Source organism: Mesocricetus auratus, unplaced genomic scaffold (assembly GCF_017639785.1).
Source record: "Mesocricetus auratus isolate SY011 unplaced genomic scaffold, BCM_Maur_2.0 Super-Scaffold_100009, whole genome shotgun sequence".
In the NCBI taxonomy this organism is placed as follows: Eukaryota; Metazoa; Chordata; class Mammalia; order Rodentia; family Cricetidae; genus Mesocricetus; species Mesocricetus auratus.
The window spans coordinates 69753339-69778960 of NW_024429193.1; the positions used below are offsets into that span (position 1 = coordinate 69753339).

Genomic DNA, 25622 nt, shown 5'->3' on the forward strand with positions numbered 1-25622 from the left:
ATCACAACAGCACATCCTTCATCTGTACATTAGAAGGACTAGACCAAGTGACTTAATTCTTTATACTCTGGTCCCACAATATCGCAGCTTCAAGAATGGTTCCTGCACTGTCTGCATACTTTACTTGTAGGACAGGGCTCTTTGTAGAGCTTTGCTTGCATTTTGTCTAACAATCATAATGACCTAGCTTTCTGGCTAGTAAAGATCAGAAAGAAGAACTCAGAAATGGAAGCTGAGCAAGAAACAGCTCCTAGAGTCAAATACAGTGACAGTAGCTTTAAAAGAAGAAAAAGAGGGAGGGAGGAGGAAGAGGAAGAAGAAGAGAGGGAGGCAATGGCTGCAAACATGAGAAACATTGTACTGTGAAATCTAAAAGAACAGGCTATTGCCTGCATTTACTGTATGATCAGATAGCTTTGCACACCTCAATAGCTCTTCAAGGCACCATTATATTACAACTCCAGCAGTAACTGATGTTGTTGATAACCTTAAGCAATCAAGTAAAGATTGCCTTATGTTCAAGATAGTCTATTTAAAAGTTGGGAAAGCACATAATATATTTTAAAAAGAGACCCATAAAAAGTTTTAGAAGCCTGGAAAACTCTTCCATCCCTTTTCTTTTCTTTGTGTGTGTGTGTGTGTGTGTGTGTGTGTGTGTGTGTGTGTGTGTGTAAGGGTATTATAATATGCATGTTCTAAGCAAGATTCTATCAAGTTGCCCCATAAGAGCCATGAGCTGCCTTTTCAGAACCTCAAACAGAAATCCCTGTAAACAACATATAACAGGATGATCAATCAACTGTATGAAACGAATACACTGATAGAAAGTAAAATTGGCGCAACTACAGTTGGAGCACACCCAGCAAATGCTGCATGAAGACTGCTGAGTGGTAGGCGAGAAAGCGGTTGTGAAGGAGAAGAAGGCTTCCAAGGACCCACTGAGAGGCAGGACAAACTCAGAACAAGGAGGAAGTGTGGTGACACTCTGTTTGTGCTTTAACAGATAGAGCTTGCCAGTGCAGAGCTAGCCACTAGCTAGCCATTGAGACCAGTCAGTGGTGGCACACACCTTTGATCCCAGCACTCAGGAGGCAGTAGCAGGTAGGTTCTAGAGTTCAGTGCCACCCTGGGCTATATGAGATTGATTCAGTCTAAAAAAAACCAGAGTCAGGCAGTGGTGACTCACATCTTGAGAGTCACAAGCCTTTAATCCCAGCACTATGGAGGTGAGACAGGAGTGGTATGGCTAGGCCGAGAGAGGAATAAGGCAAGAGAAGATTGGAGCTCATTGCATTCAGTCTGAGGATTCCGAGGGACAGGATCGCCCATTCAGTCTGATGATTCCTAGAGACAGGATCACGCACTCAGTCTGAGAATTCGTGGAGACAAGATCTTGCCCACTTTGGTCTGAGGATTTGGTAGAGGTAAAGGTTTCTCTAGTGGTTGACTCCATTACTTCTCTGATCTTTCAGCATTTACCCCAATATCTGACTCTGGGTTTTTATTATTAAGAACAAATAGAATTCGAACTACAAAGAAGTCAAATGTTCCTCCATGTCCAATGGGGAGGTCACCATGTCCAATGGGGACAAAAGTTCATCATCATGATCAATTATCTGAGTTCATGAGACATCAAGGTAGGCCACTGGGAAAGTGTGGATCACTGAAATAGTTTAGGAGCTAAAGAGAACCCTCCACTCACGTAAGCCTATGCTCATACACACCTGCTTTAGAGGTGAAGGGATACAGGCAAAACACCCCATCCCTCAACACCTTATTCTACAAAGCAAGAGTACAACTGTAACAGGGACTCAGAGTGACTGATAGGAAGAAAGTGTGAGGACACATGTAATTATAACTTCACAGATTTTATTAACACTGTCACATTTTGTCTTCTAATTTAGCCAGATAAACGTCTAATTTAGCCAGATAAAAGTGTGAACGGACATAGAATGAAACACAGAGACACATTTCCCCAATGATTTCCCGACTTACTGTTCTGTGTCTAAGTTTTAAGTTAAAAACAACTTTGTGAATATGTTCAGAATTAAGGGTCAGGAAAGCCTATCAGTTGATCATCTCTAGATCTAGTGAAGTATTTCTAAACTGATTAGGCCCTTCAAGTTATTGGTAATATCTGTTATGTTTAGAGAACAGGAATATTGCTGACTTGCCTAACTTTCAATAAATTTCATAGGATTTCAAAACTAAATTAAGCTCAAAGTACTTTACAAAAGCATCCGCATCATCATTTTTAGAGAGGCAAGACTTCTTTTGGTGCAATCTGCAGGCCTGGATTCAAGAATGTACACCCAGCTCTGTATGTTATGTGCACTATTATCAGATTCCTAGGGGGTGGCCATCACCACACATTTATTCCCCTTTACATGTGCCTTGCTATTAATAGTACACATCCTTGTGAATAAAAGTTCGATAAAATGTGGTAAACAATGCTCTAATTGCCAGGGCCAATCTAAACACCTCTGGTATGGAAAGCCCCAAATGCTTTCTAGACCTTCTTATAGTGAGAAAAGAGAAGAGTGTTTTTTCACAAACTTATGAAAAAATGACTTTTATTGTTTTTGCCCACTTTTGGAAAGAGGCCTCGTGTTTGCTAGGGAGTTCCATGTTGCATACAGATAAGAGCTTCTAGATAAACAAAATAAAAGCAGATCACAGGTTTTCAACTAATTTCATTAATGGCACAATCTGGTTATCAGAGGAACTTATCTACTGAGCCATACTGAGCATCTCTGCCTTCAGGGGCAGTAGGGGCAAGTATTCTCTCTCCTTTCTCCTACTTAGAACCAGTTGAAATCACAATGAATGAGTGCACATGTTTGTTCAAACATGCAGGTTTGCACAGGCGTATACTTCAAACAAATGATGTCTTGCTAAAAACCTCACCATTCCTGGACTCATTTGGACCATTATGGAATGAATGAACTTGTAAATCCTATGGTATTTCAGCAAATAAATACATTTTGTTTCTAATCTTTTTCCTATTTCACATCCAGAGTATTTCAACAAGAGAAACTGGAATGATACTGTTGAACAGGAAATAACCAGCTCTAAACATATAATCTAGGATCCTGTTTATAATTCTGTAGGCCAATAATTAGTTAATAATTTAAGGGCAATCTGCACCACAGTAGGAAGTTGTATTTGGTTGAAATAATGAAGGAGGTTGTACCCTTGCTAATAAAAACAAAGAATGTTGTTCTTGGTTTGGCTGTAATCCCACAATAAGCAGAGAGATGGGCTGCCTGACCTTTTCTGTTGGAAGATTCATGATGGAATTGCATAAAATGTTAAAACTACATTAAAATAAGAAGATAAAATGTCTGTGCACCTAAAAACCATTCGGGAAGGTCACTAATTCAGAACCAGGAAGGGATGTTTACCCAGAGGTCAGGATGGCAGCCTTGACAGAAGCAGACATGGTACAGACACTCAGAGAACAAGGGGAAGAGGCAGGGAAAATGTTGTATTTATACATATGTACATTTGTACATACTGATGTTCATAAATGCACACACATGCATGAGCATACATCTAACACACAACAATCAAATTCAATGCAAGAAAGAGAATCACCTGGGGCCAAAGCGGTGCTGTGCATTTAAGGCCACATAGTGTCCTGGGGCAGCCACAAGCGGCCTGGCAGCTCTGGGACAAGGTCATGAGCTTGGAAGCCACACTACTGGGTTTTAATCCTGGCTTCTCCACTTACCTTCTAATTGCGGTAACCATAGTAACGGCCTCACTGGGTTGTTAGGAGGTTAAAATAAGCTAATCTGCTACAGAACAAGCACTCTGTTAGTAGATCATTATTGTGAACGCAGCTGAAAACTCCAGCTGTGGGTAACTGAAAACACCCTGGAGCAGAAGTCAAGTCTCTCAGCCCACGAAGGTAGAGAGTCTTAAGTGGCTCCCTGAAGAAAGCTTTAAGCCAAAACTCCTAGTCCAGTCAGAAAATCTGCCACAGCCAGGAAGCAGACCTGGAGGAGGTCATCCCCCTCTGGTCCTGGGTCAAAGACAACTTTGAGAAGGAAGATCTTGACCGTGCATCTGGCTCCAGTGCACATCAGGGCTTTGGTACTACCTAAGCTGTAGGGGTTGAGAATTTAATGTGGGCCCTGGTGGAAGCTGTCATGAATTCATCCTAAAGACATCTTTACTGTACAGGGTACATGCAGTAAGGTGAAAAACCACATGGAGCACAGAGGAGAACAGACAACAAACCCACACCGGGAACCATCCTGGCTCACACTTTCAGAGAGAACAAATTACCTACAGAGACACAGACTCCTCAACAGCAGTAACAGATGCTTGAGGATAGTGGGATCACATCCTCAGAGTGCTGAGGGGAAATAAACGGCAACGTGGAGTTCTACGCTATCATTCAAGACTGAGGGAGAAGCGCAAACAGCTCAAGTACACAGAACTGAGAGAGCTCATCACCCACAGGCCCAGAACGCAAGAGACACCAACATCGAGAGGAGCACGGGGCACAAGAAATGTGCTTGTTTGAAGAGGACACGCTCAAACCTACAAAATGTGTTTGTGCCTTTGAGAGGAGAGTACGGGGCTACGGGGAGGAGGGGTCCTTCCCCTGTGCTCTGAAGATACCTGCTTTTTAAAGATGTTTTGTCTATGATTTCCTCCCATACTTTAACTGATAATGAAAGGCAGTGGTGTCCTACCCCACCCCCAGACACCCGGTCACATTCCTGGCAGCAACCACCTTCAGGCCTTTGAGCAGTGTCCTCTGGTATTTATCTTCCTATTTTTAAATAATACACTGTGTCAGGAGACCTTTGGGAAAATCCATCACCTGCTGGTGAAGGCTAAGGCTGCTTGGCTATTTGCCATATGACAAGCCTTCCTAAACAATGGCAGAAGGACAGGCTTGGTAAGCTGTTACAATGAATGACGTGGTGCACTTGTTTTTAGAAGTTGGAGCACAAGATGTGGTCCACTTCATTTCCAGAATTAACTGATGTGAGTTTCAAGGTGAAAGAGTAGTAACAGGAAATAGTCCTCAGCATGTTTATGTAAGTATTTCATAAGGCCTTACTCATGCTTTACTACTTTATCTCTGTTAAAAAATAGAATATGGTTATCCCTGAGAGCTCACCCTTTATGATAAGCTGGGCATTATGAAGGTCCATGAAACCAGGCTGCTAGGATGGCAACTGACTATGCCAAGAGCAGGAGCTCCAGCACAGGCAGGAGCCTGAGTGTGGGCGAGTGCTGTAGGGATGGAAGGAAGAAAGGGTCTTCATTGTTTGGCCTCTGAGAACAAAAGAAGGAATGTCACCAACAGAACCTGGAAAGCAATATAGGGAATATGACTTAACTTTATCTGTGTATAAAAGAAAAAGAAACCTTGGTGAAGAGAAATCTCCATTACTAAAAATCTGCCTCTTCAGAGCTCTAAATCCTTTACTATTGCCTATTAAAATGTAAACAAAACAATAACAACTCTACTCCCACCCCTCCTCGAAAATAAACAAAAAACAAAGCCAAATTATTAGAGAGAGGTCTAAAATGAAGAGGACTAATAAGTGGCCAAACTGTTGTTAAAGAATCTCAATCTCTCTCTCTCTCTCTCTCTCTCTCTCTCTCTCTCTCTCTCTCTCTCTCTCTCTCTCTCTCTCTCTCTCTCTCTCCCTCCCTCCCTCCCTCCCTCCCTCCTTCCCTCTGAGTTTAGAATGTATGGTAAATGTTTAGTTTTGCTCTTCTCCCTAATATCTGAGTTGTGTCATGGATTTTGTTACATCAGGGTCCAGTGCTTCTATTATTTCTTCAATACGCTTTCTCCTGAGGGATTTTGTATGATTTCCTTCCCTTTCTAGAACATCCTGTAGTTGACATCCCTTTCACTTACTTCTTTGTGCACACGCAGGTCATTCCCCTTAGAGTACCCAGCTTATAGACACCTGCTGTTCGCACCTCCCTCCCAGTCATCCAGTCCTCTCTGCTGGAGCTACCTTCGTCCTCCCTCAGCCAGCTGCAGGGGCTGCTGCACAGCTGGCTACCTGGAGTCTTCATTATTCCAGCCCTGATAATGGAAGCTGCCCATTTAAAACTGACATTATTCTACAGCACAACTGTTAGTACGGGGGCAGAATTCTAGCTGGAATGGTTTACTTTCTGCTAGGAATATTTAAGACTTTGTTCCACTCTCCTCTAGATGTAAGTGCTGCTGAGAGATCTACTTTCTCTCTGATCCCAGTGCTTTACATGACCGGCCCTTTTACTTTCCTCTCTCAGCTGCTTCAGGGTCTTCTCTTCAGCCCCGGTGCTCATGAACTGCATGGCATGCCTACATTTGAGGCTGACTTTTTCTTCGTGCTGGGTGGTTGACAGGCCCTTTCTATTCAGAGGTATGTGTGCTTCGGTTCTAGGGAACATATCTGTATTGTCTGTGTGAAAGCATCCTCACATCTATTTTCTATCCATCAGACACTCAACTACCCAGGCTGAGTCTCTAATTTTCTTCTATTGTTCAACTTATTTCATTATCTGTTTTGCTTTGGGAAGATTTTGTTGACATTCTCTTTTGGAGTGGTGGTGGTGTGTGTGTGTGTGTGTGTGTGTGTGTGTGTGTGTAACAGGCAAAGGCAGCATAATTTTAATTTTAAGAGCTCATTTTTATTCTTATATCTTAGGGGATATTTACTAAAGCTTTTGAGCATATTTTCAATCTTTCTACCTTATACCATTATCTACTGCCTCCTAGATTGTTTAACTTTCATTTTTATTAAGGACTCGTCCATCATGTTTTGTCTGGTGGAGCTACATTTTGGAGTGAGTTAGTCGAGTGCTCATTAAACATTCTACATGACTCTCCAGGGCTGCTGACTGGTGGCCTCCCACTTGAGGCAGTCTGGAGGCTCTGTCACCTTTTTAGTGGGAGACAGGCATTCACTCCTCGGCAACATTAGCAACCTGGAAGTCCTCCCTCGGGCACTTACTCTCCATAGCCACCCTTACAGATTCTAGTCTGGGGAAGGGAGGGAAGAGAAAAGATGGACAAACCAGGTCACTTGAACTTGTGGAAAAGCAGGCAGACATAAGGTATCGATGGAGGGCAGACACCAGTGCTACTCACTGCTGGTGGCATACGGACTGTGTTCTAATCCCTAGTCATAACCTGGTTTTCTTCTGGCCTCTTGTTTTAATTAGGGTCACTACTACTGTGTTAAAACACCACGACTAAACACAACTTGGGGAAGAAAAGGTTTATTTGACTTACATATCCTGAATGCATTGAGAGAAGCCAAGGCAAGAACTCAAACTGGGCAAGAACCTAGAGGCAGGAGCTGATGCCATGGAGGAATGCTCCTCATGGCTCCCTCAGACTGCTTTCTTATAGAACCCAGGACTACCAGCCCAATACCACCGAAAACGGGCGGGGCCCTCCCACATCGATCACTAATTCAGAAAATGCTCTACAGGCTTGTGTACAGTCTTATAGAGGCATCTTCTCAATTGAGGCTCCCACCTCTTAGATGACTCTAGCTTATGTCAGTTGACATAAAAGTAGCCAGCACCCATCTGTACATTCCATTTATGTTTTGCTTACTCAATTTTACAAATTCCTTGTATTAGGACTGCTCATCCTACGTTTTCCTCAAGCACACTTTATTTCTACTGCTTACACATGTATTAGCAGGCGTTATCACAATGTGCTTAGTGGCTCCATGAGGGCCAGATGGCCTGACTCACAGCTGTCTCTCCAGAGCTAGTACAGGGCAGCACTTGGTAGAGAGAAAAAACGTCAGCCTCGTGAAGGAATGAAGGCAACCATAAAGGAAAGGACATATTATAATTTAAGTAGAAGTCTGGTTTTTACTAAATCAGGAGATAATCCCATGCACTTTGAACGTACTCAGTGAGTGTTTATGACTGCCCTTAGTAAACACTTAAAGCACCATTCTCTTATAGCCACTTTGGGGTTCTGTGGTCATAGGCATCTCTTTAACACATCTGCAGGCAAAACAAATCATATAGACCAAATGTGTGCTACAGACAAAGACTTTAGTCTATCTGAACAAAGAAAATCTCTTATTTATAAGGACACATTAAAATAAATCATGGCAGCCTTCTATTTTGCAAATTATTTTTTTGAGAAATGACTTTGTCTAATATACTATTATAGCTCACATAATTTTCAATGTATCTATGGTGATGGGGCATTGGGTTATTTTTGTGGTCTAGAACATTGAACTGATAAAATGCAAATAACAATACCAACTGTTGTTTGTATCAGTTACTTTTGCTGTTGCTGGCAACAAAATGGTGCTTAATAACTCAAGGGAGTCTTTGTAAAGATGAAAGTCACCAGCCACTATGTATTAACGCTAATAAGTTAGATTTATGAAGCACATATTACTTGGAGTGACTAAGCGTCTTAAAAGAGTTTATTCATTTAACTCTCATAAAAATCCAATGAGTCTAATACATTACCTTCACTTTGCAAATAAGAAACTGAGGCAAAAGATGATTAAGTGATCTATCTACACATATATTCTACTCATCTCAATGAAATTTTTATATTTAGCAGTTTCCTATCCCACTAAAACATCTTCACAAACATTATTAGTGGCTTCACAATACTTCACTGTATACATTTATCACAATTTACTCAACCATTCTCCCACCACTGGGGAAATTCTGGTTGTTTCCAATTTCACATTATTACAAACAGTCCTGCTGTGGACATCTCTGCAGATAAGTTCTAATCCACTTTTAAAAAATTGTTTTTGAAGAATGGACTCCTAAAAGAATCAGTGGGTCAATAAATACTTGTTGGATGACTAAAATATACAAAACAATGTAATTTTGCCTTATGAGATTTTCTTCTTACTCTTATGCTTATAAAATATCTTCCTATCCCAAGAACAAGTGAGTATTCTCCTATATTTTGTTTGTAGTTTAATTTTACTTTTAACTTGTAAATATATATAATACACTTATATATAACATATAATAATATCATATATATCATATATACATATATACTTACAGGTTAAATGTAACATAATGTTATACTACATAGGCTATATATATGTCACATATATTTATGTGTATATGCATATACACACACATATATATAAATACATATATACAGATTTTACTTATTCACATGAGCTACAAATATTTTCTCTAAATAGCTAACCAATTTTTCTAAAACCATCAATTAAGTAAACATTCTCTTCCCAATGGCTTATGTTCTTTCTTGTGTGTATATATGTATGTGTCTGTACATATGTGTACATAGCATACATACACCTTCATGTACACATTCTTCTCTTGAACATACATTTCTGAGCAGATGCTTTCCCCTGCTGATTGACTGATTCTTTTTTTTGGGGGGGGGAATAACAAGATCAATAAAATGAGTGCTATATTTTAATATGTTGATGAATCATTTGTGTAGAAAGAGATACAACATTAGAAATACAGACTGATATCTAGACATGAGATAGGAGCGCTACTTGGGGTGAAAGATTACTCAGGAAAACATGTAAAAACAGAAGTGAGATCTGAGTAACAGAGCTTGTGAAACCAAGACATCAGAGTTGGTAGAGGACAGCAGTCATGTGAGGAGCATCAGCGAGTCAGAGGTTGGAGAAGATGCAGGAAGGAGGGGAACAGTATAAAAGGTGCAAGCATCATTATGAATTACAAATAGTTGACATAGATGATGACACACAACATATTATTCTTCTCCAGTCTTCAAAGAACTTCTCTCAAGTTCTTCATTTGTTACAGTTACCAGATGCAGAGTAAAAATATCAGAATATAACACTGTATCCACGGGTCTCAGAGAAGTGTTCTAGAACACTGTAAATTGAATGACAGGCAAAGAATATTCCTTGCCTCATAGACTAAAACAGGTCCTTTAAAAGGAAGGACACTTCCAAGGAGATGGAAGGTCAGCCCTGCTGAATGGACAACCGTGGAGACTGCTGGATCCAGGAGTGTTGCTGGCTCTGATGAAGAAAAACAAACCCTTGCTTATGCAAGCCGTAACTGTAGCCTTTTGCTGTTATCTTGAGCTTAGTGTGCACATGTTCTCAATGTGACCTGCTCCATCACAGAGAAAGAATATATAGGATATATAACAACTCTTTCCAAATATGCTGACCTGCTAGTTATCTTGATCTGTCTCTAATATTTGACTATATTTACGTACAACTAAAGAATCTATTATCTGTTTACAGAAAATTTGCCTATCTACAAAAATATGTTTCTAAATGTGCCCCAAATACTCTGCTAGATAGCACATTCCCATGTGAAGGAAAAAAAGAAACCTGACAAAACTCAAAAGTTTACATCTTGAGCTGGGCGTTAGTGGTGCATGCCTTTAATCCCAGCACTTGGGAGGCAGAGGCAGGCAGATCTCTGTGAGTTCAAGGCCAGCCTGGTCTACAGAGCGAGTTCCAGGACAGCCTCCAAAACAATACAGAGAAACCCTGTCTCGAAAAAACAAAAACAAACAAACAAACAAAAAATAAGTTTACATCTAGACTCCTGATGGTAAACTGCCACATAAGGAAAAAGGGTTTTTCCCTCAGAAGGGGAAAGGAAGACATTCTGCAAAGGTGTCTCTTCTCAAGCAAACGAAAAGCCCTCCTCCAGAGGCGGACACGTGAGAGAACCTGAGAGGAGGGAGGAGCATGGGTGCACAGCACGGGGCTCTGCCCTGGCTTCCTTCAGAGGGACCCAACGGCAAGTGAACAGCGGCCAGGGGCATGGTTTGGGTGGATGGGGTAAGGACAGGTAAGAACAAAGTTCCAGGACTGAAACGGTGCCTTAATCCAATCAAAGCTCTGAGTAAAGTGGACACATGCAAAAGACACTGCCAACAGCCTGTGTAGTTCACTCTGCCCTCACTCGTACTCAAACGTCTGAGAGTACAGAACACACTCATCACCACCCTGTCTCCACATCCTCCTAAAATGGAACCCCATTCCCACTGGACAGTAAAGTTCCCGAAACTGAATGTGAGCCACACATTAAATATTTACACTGCTCCTTCCATCTTTTTCTTCAAAATGCAACTCATTACATAAAAGTACCACACTAAACGTCTTGCTGAGGGTTATACTTGCTCAGTCACTCCATGGGATCAAGTGAAAATGAGTAGCCAAACCAATAATCAGCTCTCTTCATACTGCAGTTGTCTCTTTTCTTAATTCATGACTGCTTCTTAGATTTTTAAAACCACAGTTACTAGTGATCTACTGTGAAGTCACATAATATGTGTTCTTTTCTTTGAATCCCCCCCATGTATAGGTCTACTCCTACTTGACTTCTCAAATACCTCAAACATACCATCCTTCCTTAACTAAATATACCATTATAGTTTCTCACAATAGTACTTCCTCTTGCTCAATTACGGATCAGTGCTTTGGGTCCCCAAACCATCCTCTTGCCTTTGCAAGAGTCATCATATTGTACTCTCCTTGTTTGTAAGGCATATCAGCACTGTTCATCTTTAAACTCCTCATAAAGCAAGAATCTTTGCTTGTTTTTAATCAGACAGTTCCTGTAAGTAGTTGGTGTTGGATGGGCCCTTGCAAATGCTTGGGAAATGAGTAAGTAGACCTATGAATACATTCAGATTTAGAAACAGAATTACAGAGACAAGTCTTTGTAAACAATTAATGCATTATGTTTAATCAAGAATTCCCTAAGCAAGTATTTCCCTGGAGTGAGTCAAAATATTAAAATAAGGAGATTTTTATTCATATTCACTATGGCATAAACATTTTCCAATGAAAATAGACTATATAAAATACCTTACCGGCAAAGTTCCAGGCAGAGATGCATCAAAAAAAGAAACCAAAGAATTCGGGGGAGCTGCAAAGCACACTTGAGCGCCAGAGAAGAGTTTAGAGTTGGAGGAAATCTGGACATGAATTTCCAGTCCTACCACAGCTGCCCATTTGTGTTCACTAAAGAGAAAGACAATGGTTAAAAGTTAAATCTGTCACCATATGTAAACTCTTATAAACCACATTTCACATAATAACAACATTCTATTTGTGTTTTTAAACTAAATTTTTATATGCTTACATTTTACAATGTGTCATTTTATTGGTGAATACTTTATTAGCTAATAAATAAAGGTTTATTTTCTCGTCATTATTTTGGTTTACCACAAAAGCCAGGATTCTACTACTGGAGAAATAACAGATAAAGCATAAATTATCAACCACATTTTGAATGTAACAGCTTACAGATACAAGGAGCAGGGTCACATAGATACCATAGACCACCACCACAGAGTAGTCCTGAAAATTTGTAAAACAAAACAAAACAAAAAACCAAAACCAAACAAAAACCCAGTAAACCATGAGGAAACATTTTTTTCACCCTCCAAGTCACATTCAGTTCTTGAGATCTAATTTTAAATTCTTTCATTTGTTCATACTTGATTGCTAGCAAATCTGAGTAATGCTACAAAATGTCTCTTATCTGACTATTTGTACAAATTCCCTGTTCCACATGAAATCTATGTATGTTCCCATTCTCCACTTCTCCCAAGCAATTTTTATACTATACAGATTTGTATCCAGATGCATTTCAATACATGAAGTTCTACATCGAATGAAAAAACACTAATTCCTTCTTACATTTTGGAAACAAAGTTTGCAAGTGAGAGGAAATAAAGAAATTCTTCATTCTCTAATTACTAATCAAAATGTTTCTGCTGTTTCATTGCATGGAAAGGAAATGGTCTAATTTCTAAAAAGAACAGAAATGAGACTCTTTTAAACACTTTTCCTCTCTTCTTTACTGAAACACTAAAAGAATGTCAACCTCAACAAAATATTAGAAATCTGTCTGATGTTTCAGTATTTTAAAGGCAGCTTTAAATCATATACCGAAGCATTCAACAGCTGTTCGTGATAAGCAAATCTTTACATAAACAGGAGGAAGACTGGGTTTCGACGAACACACTCATTATAAAATCACAGCTAGCTAGTGTTTTCTGACTAATAAAACTTCAAATGACATTAAGCTCTACTATCGGAGCTTTGTACAAAAACTTTTTTCTGTCTTCAGATTATTGCTAGCCCATAGTCACTCCAAATGTTTGCTACATACATGCCTAATATAGCGTCAGAGAACACCCCCCCCAACCCCCCTTGTTAGTAAGACGACGACGGAATCTGTCTGCGAAGACGGATGGAGGAAACTATTTTTATACTGGCACCTTGTTCAAACATGACTTTAGGACAGAAGTTTAAGTGTGAGAGTGGAGGTGACAAGACTGGCTTGTGTTTTCATTTAGGCCTCAGCTGTCCGTGTTAGACACGTGAAAACCCTCCCGGCCACTAGAACCCTCAGGCTGGGCTACCGAGCCATCGTCTTGTTCCACACAGGCAAAGGTATGAAGATTATATACCCTTTCCTCGGCTTCTGAGCCGTGTGGAGGGAAAGTTGAGCCACTGAACTCTGTCCCCTAGCCCAGTTGGACGCGGGCCCAGTCTGAGTCCCACTTCGCTGGCGGGAACCGCCGTCAATCCACGCTAAAGCCCAGCGTCTTCCAGGATAGATCAAACGCAGCACGGACGCCGCCATTGCATCTCGGGAGTCCGGGTCAGGTGATCTAGCCTCCCTCTGCCGCGAGGCTTTCTGGGAAGCGTAGTTCTGGCAATGCTCCGCAACGCTGTAGGCTTGGACCGGAAGACTACTATTCCCGGCAAACGAACTAAAAGGCTGCCGGAAATCTGTAGGGGAGGGGCAGGAAAGAGAACCAGAGAAGTGGGAGGGTTTCTGGGTTCTGTGTGACTCCTCCTAGCGGGGAGTTGGAGAGGTTTGCGGCTGTAAAGCAAGTGTGAGTTTGACAGCTTGTTGAGGGAGAGCCAAAGCAGGGAAGCCTCACCAAGGATTTTATAGCCCGCTTAAGCCTGTGAGCTGAAACAAATGACCCTGATATCACCATGAAGACTTCCTGGATGCCTAAAAACATTTATTTTCTCTGTCTGCTAGCACACACACTTCATACACTAATTTGTGCATTATTTCAACCAGTATTTATTTGCATGCCTGCTATAGACCTAGTACAATTCTCAGGCATCGTGATGTAGTCGGAAGCAAGACTTTATGGCTGTTATTTATAGAATTGACATTTTATGGAGAGGAACATACCGAAAATAAGTTTTAAAAAATAAGATGTTTTCACATTGGCATAAAAGCACTATATTTAAACAATGAAAGGTGCTTGGAGACAGACCTAAATTAAACTTTTATGTGCTTTTTGACTTACTATTTTTTTTCTCAGCCAGCATCTAAAACAATTATGTTTAAAAGCCTGGTAGGAAACAACATCACCTCGATTGATTTCTTTTGTTGTTTGACTTCGGAACTCATCCTGGACTGAAGATACTGCTCAGTGGTACAGCCTTTGCCTACCATGTAAAAGGTGCTGGGTTCCACCCTCAGCAAGGCAAAACCACACAAAATCCTTCATATCCTTCGTTGAAATTCTAGATGATTTTAAAAAAAAACTTAGTCTAGACTAGTCCTCACTTTTATCATCCAGTTTTAACTCTTCACATAGTACCTAATAGCCATCTAATGTTTATCTTCCATTTCAACAGATCCTTGTATGCTATTCATCACAGTATTTCCATAGTAGGCACTTCAAAAATATTTGAAGTAGTGCAGTGTGGAGAAAGTATTTTACAAAAGGCAGTGGATGCTGTTGAGAGGGTATGTTCTTTTTTAATTATTTATTTTTATTTTATGAGCATTGATCAGTGTTTTGCCTGCATATATATATCTGTGTAAGTGTGTCAGATTCTCTGAAATTGGAGTTACAGACAGTTGTGAGCTGCCATTTAGGTGCTGGGAACTGCACCCTGGTCCTCCCTCCGGAAGAAGAGCCAATGTTCTTAACCACTGAGCCATCTCTCCAGCCCCAAGAAGGTATGTTCTTTAGAAAAGAGATGATGTATTGGGGTGGTGATAAGGGATAAAGTAAAACACCCATGTCCAGCAGATATGTAAGGTGAGAATGAGAGACTGGATGAAAAACAGGGGGGGGGGTAACTTCTGAGTTTCTGATATACGTATCTGAGTATCTAATATAAGGTAAGGCAGCCAGAAAAGGAACCCATTTTCTCTGCAACCTGAAGTGCTTGATTGCCTTGGAAATTTCCAAGAGGAGCAATCCAGCAGAAGTTATTGATGCCTGAGTATAGAGAAAGAAAAGATATGTACTCTGCATATTTCACACTGATTGATTTCAGTTATTGATCACTAACCTACAGATTAGACAGCTACAATTCCTATTCGCAAGAAGTTGTGGTATTATGTAATATAGTCCCTCCATTTGGAAAAATAAAGTTTAAACTGGACAAAGAAATAACTCAGCGGTTAAAAGCACTTTCTGATCTTTCAGAGGACCTGAGTTTGGCTCCCAGCTCTCATGTCCAGTGACTCACAACTCTCTGTAACTCCAACTCCAGAAGGTCTGACCCACTCTTCTGATTTCTGCAGATACCTACACACAGCACTCAACCACCCATGTCTCTCTCAAACATACATACAAAAATAAAATTTTTAAATTATCATCATTTTTTTCTTCTGTGCTTTCTACTTTTCTATCTACTTCCAGTGAGTAATCTGAATTGCTACAGCAGAAATACTTTCTCATAACTAAAGATGAAAATGGAGGAAATGAAAGTGACTGGAACACAAAGATAGAAAAACTGTTTCAAAACTTGTCTCTGAGTAGTTCCTTTTATATTGTGCTCGTATCACCCCTATCACCCATTAGGTCCTAGGTAAGAGTGTCTCTCTTCTGAGCCCCCATGTTTTCTCCCTTTGCTGTTTGGTTCCTTCTCCTTTAGCTCCTTGGGTGGTTTTTCTGATCAGTAAATTGCTGTGAATGCAACGTTCTTTCCCCCTTGGTAGGACTGCAGAGGGGAAAAGAAAGACTGAGAGCCTTCCCACCTCACCCATAGACAACGTCATGGGGAGGCAGTTCACTACCTCACACAGAGTTTCAGGCCAGTTTTTGAAATCACTATTGAGATGTGAGGACACCTAAAGAATGTCCTACTTTCTCTACAAAGGGCATTCCAGTGGAAACCCATCCCCGTTTATAAAGCTGTATTATGCAATGACATGCTATCATTTCATAGGCCTTCACCCCGCCACTAGAGGGAGCGAAAATCCTATGCATGTAAATGTGTTTATTTGCTCCCTTTAACACATTTCCAGTTTGGTGCATTTTATGTCTAGTCATGGCCTTTTGAAGATCTACAAGAGCTAATGGTGGAAATGGACTTAACACCCACTTTTCTGGCTTCATTCTCTATCAGAATTCTCTCTCATTTCCAGAAATGCCCGTTGGTCTCTTGGAGGTTTCTAGGAGGGGCACTGTTTTCCAAACATCCCTTGCTCTTCCAGGAGGACAGTCCTTCCTGTGACCACTTCTTGCCTTCCTTCTGAATGCCAAATATGTGTCTGTCAGAACTCTCACTGACAGACAGCTCTCTGGCTGAGAGAGCTATTTTGGATCCACAGCAAGGTGGCTGTCATTTGGAAGACACAGAGATTTTCATTTTCAAGGTGCTCAGGAGGAAGCAGGGCAGAGTTTCTAGCAGCATTTTTTCCAAGGCCGGGTCCTCAGCTCTCCCCTCCCCCACATTATTCACACAATAGAAGCAGATTTAGAATGTGTTTTTAAAAAGATGTTTGAGTCAGAGCTAATTTTCAGTTGTGACTGATAAAGGAGACTAGTTAGGAAGTATGTCTGAAATAATGTGCTTAGTTTGGGTTAGCCCTTTCCTGAGTCCTGTATGGTCAGAGATGGAATGGCCTGGTTCTCCTCTGTATTTGTCTCACCATCTTTATATATAACTATGTAAACACATTGATTTCTGAATACAAAAATATTCCCCCCAAATTAAAGCGGTGTTTAATTGTGGCCCTTCCCATTACCCATCATCTGACTCCTGTACCATGGAAGAAGTGATGTCTGTGTGCTAAGCTCTGTAACTTCCTCAGCACTGTGTGTTACAATGTGAGGGTAATGATACAATTGGCACAAAGTTTCTGCTTTTTAAGATGAAGCAAACAATCTTAGTTGCAACATTATAGTTTCAAGTAAAATTAAAAGATAGCTTCTGCTTTCGTGGCAGTGTATCTCGAAATCTATTTGAATATATGTGAAAATCGTAACACTGCGTGAACCAGTCTTTAACTACTTTTGTCCTATAGAAACAAAGGCGATGCTTTAAAAGTGTTTGGCAGATGAACACTTAAAATATCCTTGAAGTCTGACAGAGCTGGCTGTGGATTGTTGTCATAGTGTTACTGAACACATAATGAGTTTGATCTTTCTGTTGGCTGTTATTTTCTATTTGATTTTTGGCTATGAAAGGAAACCCAGTGTTGTAATTTCAGCCATGTGGATAGGAAGGATTGGTATCAAGGTCAATATAAATTCCCTATAAAATGAAAACAACAACAGAATTCATTTAAGATGATGGGCATGTGACAAAAATTGACAAGATTATCTGCATGTAGGAAAAACATGGGAGCAAAGGTAGTTCATGTTTTTGAAAAAGCATTCCTTAAACACCAAGTTTCTTCTTAGAAAACTACACATTTTAAGATCCAGAGACGTGCCATTGGGGGAAAAACAAAGACTGGGAATACATGCCTGCTGAGCAGTTGGGAGAACAGGATTCATTTCCTTTTATTTTTCCATTAAAGTCTTGCTTCTGATAAAATACTGATGTGGAGGGAACAATTGCTTTCTCTAGAAGATTGCTTTGGGGCAAAGAAATCTATAACCCTTTCTTCATTTCCAATGCAAGGAAACAGAGTACCCGGCTTAGGGCCTTGGTGGAGATGAAATGCCAGCTGGGGAAGATGAGGCCAGCACATCGTTATTAGGCCCGGCCTAGGAACTGTAATTTTTGTGGTCTTTTATCTGTTCTAAAAAATATGACTAAGGCTTGGGAAGAAACAGGAATTATGTGTCAGCAAAAGTTCTACTTGCATGTATCTCTTTGACTCATCACTTGCTTGAAGAAGATAATTCTGAGTTGTAAGTACTAAGAACTAGAAAACGTTAAATTCCATGTTTCTGCAAGCTGTGGTTTGCACGTGATCAGAGACCTGCAAGCCACTAAAAGAGCTCTCTACTTTTGCTTTGGAATCAAATTTTCTAGCCATCAAAGCATGTGAGAGTGTGTATGCATGCATGTGTTCTCTCTCTCTCTCTCTCTCTCTCTCTCTCTTTCTCTCTTTCAAGCACACACACACACAACTCTCATTTAAAAATTAATGCGACATGGGGAGTGGATGGAGGGCGGGATGGAGGGGTTTGTGGGGGCCATGGGAAGATGGGAGGGAGAGGGAACTGGGATTGATATTTAAAATAAGATTGTTCCTAATTTAAATAAATGTATTAAACATGCAAAATGATAACAGTGGCTATTCAGTTTCAAAATAGATATTTTTGTGTGTCAGATGGTCCTCTTGTTTTGAAGCCAGAGGATGGTGAAGAATAAATGTGTGTCATTAAAGAACCACTCAACAGAGAAGTCTAGGGAGATGACTCATTTAGTAAAGCAGTGTCTGCCCAACCACAAAGATCTGAATTTGGAACCCTAGCACCCATGTAAAAAGTTAGGTGCTGTGTTGTGCACCTATGACCCGAGCACTGTGTCCAGTGAGAGAGCACACCTCAAAAATTAAGGTGGAGAGTGACTGTGAGAAGAGACTCAGCATTGACCCCTGTCCATAACATAAGCAATGTGCACATGTACATGGGCACACACACAGTCTCACTGGGACACGTGAACTTTGATAAGACCATTCTCCTAGTGAATTAGCTCTTCCTTGGGCACTGAGGGGGTTAAATCCATCACATTCCACCCGGTGGTAGTATAGAAGACAACAGAACAGCTTATCTTATACATTCTGCCAGATAGTTGGTGTCATTACCTGTGCATATCTGAACTGATATCTAGGCTGATGTTGAATCAAGAATAAATGAGCTACACGAAGCAACAAGGGCTGAAATGTTGGTGGCTGAGCCTTCAGGCCCACCACAGTTTAATGTATAGCTACTGAGAGGTAACGTCGTGATCTATGAAGAGGTGCTGTATTGGATTAAAACCAAGCAGCAATCAAATGATACAACTGCTGAGATAAATGCAGAGAGAAGGGAGAGGGGGAAAGTTCTCAGCAATTCATGAATACTAATTAGGAAGGGAAAGAGCAGTGCAGACATTCTTCGTGTCTCCTCAGAACCTGACTCTCGAGTCTAATTCAACAATAAGATTAGATGATGGCCCAACAGTGGTTTCAAATCGATGTTGTTCAAACATTTAGAACAGTTTTGTTACTAAAAGATTTTCACTCTTCTCCACATATAGTAAAAATGAAAAGATATGGTGTTAAGGATGGGACTGAATGCTGTTTATTTCAAAAAACAGAAGTAAGAATATATAAAATGCCATTCCAGCAGGCAGTGGTCTCATTTTACTCTAATATTTCTTGGTATTCACTCTGTAAGGTTGTTTTCTTTATTATGGTTGCTGTAGTATATGAGTATGGTACCTCTGAAGAATATTTTACAGTGATGCAGAGCCCATGATCTTTAAAATTTTATACAGATTTATGAAATAACTTTATTATCTCTTGCCACAGTGGAACTCACACAATTTCAAGCAATGCTATAATTTATGTGAGGCAGTTTGATTTTCATTATCTGTCAGAGTTGAGTGACCATCACAGATGTCAAAATGAAGAGTGTAGAGTTTAGAGAAGAAAATATTTGTCTTAGTTTTCCAGGCAAATCATCATTTTAGATGCTGTGGCCTTTCTCCTGGGATCTACAAGAAAAGGTCCCTGCTATATAATGACTTCCCTATGATACTTTCAGTGCCTGAAACAGTGGTTTTCTATGACGTTTGTAGTTCCTATAGCAGTGCTCCCCCATGACATCCATAGTGCCTAGAACAGTGACTCCCTATGACACTTGTAGTGCCTATAGCCATGATTCTTTTCTTCGAGAATGTCCATAAGTATTTTTATGTTAGTATACATTTTCTTTCTTTAAATCTCCTTCTAAAATCTTCTGCTAGACTTACCCAGCATGGATATGAAGTGTTGTTTATTTCAAAGTGATAAAACACCCCCTTTGCATTGGCTTAGGCATGCAGTGGATCAAATGCATTGTGCTGTGTAAGTTCTTGAGTTTGAAAAAGAAGTCGTAGTATATGTTTTGGTTGGATTTGTATGGCACCATAGAATCAAACATTGTGTTTCATTTTCTGTCTTTGAAAAAATATTGTTACTTATTTTCAATTGTCAAGAAATAGCAAGCTTGGAAGTGGTAATTTTCACTCTGTCTGAAACATAATTTGGCAAGACAGGCCAAATTACAGAAAATCAATTAGTTTCTGTTACAAAAGTTGAGTATCTGAGGGCTGTTCCGCCTCTGGTTACTGAAGTGGATGTCTCACTGCACAGGATTTCTTTCAAGAAAACTACTTGGAGATCTTTTCTTTCTAGGGCAAAAACCTGATTGTATCTGGGCATTTAATCCTTGTCAATTAAGATGGAGGCAGACATAAATTTCTTCCTTGAATTACTTTCTCTCTTCCTGCAGTTTTAAGCCACATGCTGTTAAAAGAGCAGTTAACATTTACTTGCTGAAGCCTGGAATTTCAAAATATTAAAATTCTAAGTCATATCATCTGTGCCTTTTTTATATACAGTGGTGACTGCAATGATACTAAGTCTGGGCTTTCATATCAGCCTCATCTACACCAACGACACTTCTCTTTTGATACAAAGATCAGCCAACAAATTGGCCAGATACGTATAGGCCCAGTTTTCAGTATTCCTAATGTCGCTTTTCATATATTTATATTTTAACATACCTTTCTGGAAAAAGAAACGTTGCTTGCCTCTCCAGATTCCTTTTGCCCTTTTCTTTACTTGAGGATTTTTTTGTCACAAATAATTCTGGTATTAATTACATCCAGTGAAGCTCAAGAGATTTAAAAGTAACATACACACACACCCACACACACCCACACCCACACACACACACACACACACACACACACACACACACACCACAATTTTAAGATAAATAATACTGACCACTGACTTAAGATTGTTAGCTCTCTTTTCCCTATCCTAGACCAGGGCATAATCAGTAAAATCCTTAATTAACCTTGACTTGTACTTAAAATAAGGTGTGGATATAAGAATTATTTTAAAGAGTTGTGAAGCAACAGAAAACTTGTAGTAATCCAAGTTATAACTCCTGTGTTATGTGGGGCCCATAATTAGCTTTTTAAAAATCAAGACCCTTTTAAAAATAGTCTCATATGTTGAATTCCAAGCATGGCTTTTTGTAGAGGAATTTCTGTAAAATGCAAGTTTATTTATAGATTACAAGTGACTCAAAGATGTTCCAATAAAAAGAAAACAACACTCTGGAGTCGTTGTTCAGGCTGTTTGGGGCTGTCTTGGAATGTTCAGTTCACTCCGAGGGATTGCTTTTAATCTTGCGCAGGAAAAGGAATTTCATAAATTGAAATTGTTGGCCAGATGGAATTTCCTGATTAATTTTTTAGTGTTTCGTATTAAACATAATAATGAAAAGGGGAGTTCTAAGAGTAAACCCGATTAACATTTCATAAAATTTATTGCTCTAAATATGGCTTACCCTTCATTTTACAGTCGCTACTAGCTGCCTCCCTGGAGAACCTCATTGTACTTTGAGAAACTGAACATGGTCAACCTCCATCCTCCTCCCTCCTCCCACTCTTCTTTTCTATCTGCTGAGCTTCTTTCCCAGTGTATACGGGTTCAGGGAACCCCTGCAAGGCCATCCACACCTTTTTAGGGCTTACTTTATCCCCTTCTTTATGGACCTTGTTAGAATGTTTTTTTTTTAACAGTTTAGGATATCTAGTCCTGGTGCTTGAATCGAGTTCCTATTATTGTACAAATTCTTAATCCTATCTATAGTCATATACTAGCACATATGTTTATAAAATTGCTATTTGTGATTTTTCTTTTTATATTTACCATTTTCCTATGGCATTTGGAGGTTTCCATTCTCTCATTTGAATTTCCAGCGATTGGAAAATGGAAATTTTGAAAAGAAAACCTGTCCTTCTAGACTGTGAGGTTGAGGACAGTAGCTGTGGTTTCTGTTTCTATGGCCAAAATTTCTGTTCTGTAGACGTTGTTACAGGTTGCTGTCTACCCACTGCTCTTGGGAACTGTTTTCCTGTCCCCAGTTCCCCCTACTATGTTACAGATTGCTAAACTGAACCACTACTTGATTCCAAGGCTAGCCACATAATTCGTGGGATCCAATGCAAAATTAAAATTCAGAACGTTATGTAAATGGCAGAAGCACAGCGTTAAGCCCCACATGGACACTTGGAAACATAGGTGTCCATATGCAAATGTGCAAGTTCAGTTAGCATTCTCCTTTCCTGTGTTTGTACCAAAACTAAGAAAAACAAACAAACAAACAAAAAACAAAACAAAACGCTGTGGCCCAACCATGTAAAGCTGGGGACCCAGTATGAAGGAAGCTACTGATGTACAGGACAGACAGCTTTCTGATGGAGACAGAAAAAACTGTTCAGGCAGTTCATGGGCAGGGACCTTAAAGATGAGCAGTTCAAGCCGGGCGGTGGTGGCGCACGCCTTTAATCCCAGCACTCGGGAGGCAGAGGCAGGCGGATCTCTGCGAGTTCGAGGCCGGGCTGTACCGACAGCCTCCAAAACAATACAGAGAAACCCTATCTCGTAAAACCAAAAAAAGCAAAAAACAAAAAACAAAAAAACAAAACCAAAGATGAGCAGTTCAGCATCTTGTCCTTGACAACCGGTTCTGTCTTGGCAGAAGCTGGGGTTGTCTTTGTTTCAGAGGCCAGAAATACCAAAGTGTTTAGGGCTCTAGTTCCTGCTCTGGTTGCTTGCCTTTATCTTTTCTTCTCCTTTTGCACAGCAACTTTAATAAGCATAGCTTCCTGGAGGCTGAGCATGCTCAGATACTTCATTGGCTCTGGAAGGTGTGCCTCAAACTCCAATGTAGACAAGGGATAGCTAGCCTGACCAGCTCACCCTGCGCGCATGCTCAGCTCAGTAAAGCCTTACTGAGTGGGGCCTCCTCAATGCCATCTTCTTTCTTGGGGCCATTCCTGCTGCACGAGAACTCTGCTCACCTCCTTTTCCTACACTTTCACCTATAATAAAACTCTTATCTGAACCTCGCCCTTCCACTGTTCTAACAAATGTTCCAGAAGGCCCTGTCCTGGGCTGCCTTTGGTAGTCATTGGTTATTGGCATCCCAGCTCCCCAAATTGTTGATTCCCTGAGGTGAGAAAGCCTCTGTCACTGCTGAGCACTCTCTGCTCACCTTTCCCAGCCATCACTCCCTTGCTGACACGTGTAGGATTCCACAGTCCCAAAATACTGTCGAAGACCCTGATAGCCTCCTTGTTCCTGCTGACCCATGCCTTGGTGTCCACTAGCTTTAAGACTCTGGGGAGTGGGAACACTCTCTAGTTCAGAGTCGATAACCAGGTTCCCTAAGATTGATTATCTGTTTAGTTTAGTCTGTTTAGATTGCAGAAGAGTGCTTGTAGCTCCTTTACTTCAAATTAGTACAGCAGTCATTTGCCTGTGGGCTATTGTATAAGGGCCAGTGATATAAAAAAACGAAGCCTGTCCATTTGAAGCTGACCAGCTGACACAATTTTTTAACCTTTCAACTACAAAATGGCCTTGAGCTCTTCCCTAGGTGAAAGCATATTGAGGCCAAAGTCTAGGCTGCATGCCCCTGGGAGGCCCTGTCTCCACATAGTCTCTTTCTCCTTTTCCAAATAGTATGAATCTCAAGAACGTTTTGAAAGAGAAGTCAAGAAATACTGATAAGTAAATAAAGATTGGCTCCTGGGAGACTGCTTGACAGGCATTCTTCTGGGAGCTCCTTGTAAAAGGCAATCTTAGGGGCATAGCACCATTTCCCGGGAGCAGGATCTGGGCTTTGATAGTTCATGAGTTTTTTTAATGACCGCATTAGGCCCCAACACACACACACACACACACACACACACACACACACACACACACACATGCATGTGACAAACAGGTATCCAGTAAAGAAAGGTTTTTAAAGAAGTTTAAAATATATAATAGGTGATTATTTTCTGACCTAACGGAAACAGAATTCTTCATGCTACAGGAGTATTTTATCTTGTTAATTAATTGAATGATCTGCTTTTTAAAAATGATTTGTTTTTAATTATGTATATACATGTGTGTCTCTGTGGGTGTGGTCATGTGAGTATAGGCGTTCAAAGGAGGCCACGAGAGGGCGATGGATTCCATGGGGCTACAGTTACAGGTAGCTGAGAGCCGCCTGACCTAGGTTCTCTGTGAGAGCATCAGTTTAGCTGCTGAAACATGTCCCCAGCCTTAACTGCCAGCTCTTTGAGATAGGGGCTCACTATGCAGCCCAGGTTGACCATGAATTCATGATCCTTTTGCTCCACCTCCTGAGTTCTGGGATTACAGGTATGCACCACTGCACCCAACTTTTAAGTTATTATTACTTTAAGAAGATTTGGCTATGCTTGATCTCAGACCAGTGGACAGAAGCTATCCTTCTGCAAGTATTTTAAAGTAAAGTATCCATAGTGTCTTAGTTATTGTTCTATTGTCAAGAAGGGACATCACGACCAAGAGAGCTTACAAAATAAAGCATTTAATTGGGAGCTTATTTACAATTTCAGAGGTAACCCTGAAAATCATGGTGAGAGCATGGTGGCAGGCAGGCAGGCATGGTGCTATAGCTATAGCTAAGAGATAACATCTTATTTGCAAGATGGACACAGACCAGCTCCTGAAATCTCCAACAAGGCCACACCTCCTCCAACAAGGCCACACCTCCTAATCCTTCCTAAACAGGCCTCCAAATGGGAAGCAAACATTCATATATATGAGCCTTTGTGGGTCATTCTCATTTAAACCACCACACAGATTGAAATCTGTTCTGGTGAAAAATGAGTAGCTCCTCCAATATGCTTGAAATTTAGGATCATGGATACAGAACAGTTTGTTGCAGTATATTTAAGCAACTTATTTCTAGGAAGATGTTTTGTAAAATAATGACTTCTCTGTCCATTTATAGTTGAGGATGCTGGGCTCCTGTGTGGTTAAAAACTCCTATTTTCACAGCATCTCTTTTTCTTTTCTCCTGACTGGGTTAATACCCAGAGCCCTGCCTTTGTGCACTGCCTTGGAGGTGAGAAATTGATATGTGTCATAGTGATGGCTTGCTCCTACATTAATATTTTCCATCCTTTCAACTGGATACACTTAAGCCTTTTATCGCCTAAGTGAAAACAGGATGAAACAAAGGTGAGAAGCGTTGGCCCGGAAGTGAGAGCAGACCTGTAAAGACCGTTGTCGCCAAGGAGAGCCTCCTCCACACAGATCCAGAAGCTCATGGCCATATGCCTTTCTGGAACTTTCCCAAGACAGTCAGAGGAGCAAAATTATCTTCCCATGGCCATTATGCAGTG

At 40.6% G+C, this 25622-nt stretch overlaps 1 protein-coding gene across 1 annotated transcript in view; it reads right to left on the bottom strand.

Annotated features, from left to right (window-relative positions):
* The window catches only part of Gatb (glutamyl-tRNA amidotransferase subunit B), a 75593-nt gene extending 61948 nt beyond the window's left edge, over positions 1 to 13645 (bottom strand). Inside the window, exons 1-2 of the mRNA XM_005080092.4 lie at positions 13433 to 13645; positions 11825 to 11975 (exon numbers count right to left, since the gene is read on the bottom strand). Of these exons, the coding sequence (XP_005080149.1) occupies positions 11825 to 11975; positions 13433 to 13608 (327 nt within the window). The 5' untranslated portion in view covers positions 13609 to 13645. The remainder of the gene's footprint in view (positions 1 to 11824; positions 11976 to 13432) is intronic.
* Positions 13646 to 25622: the final 11977 nt, after the last annotated feature.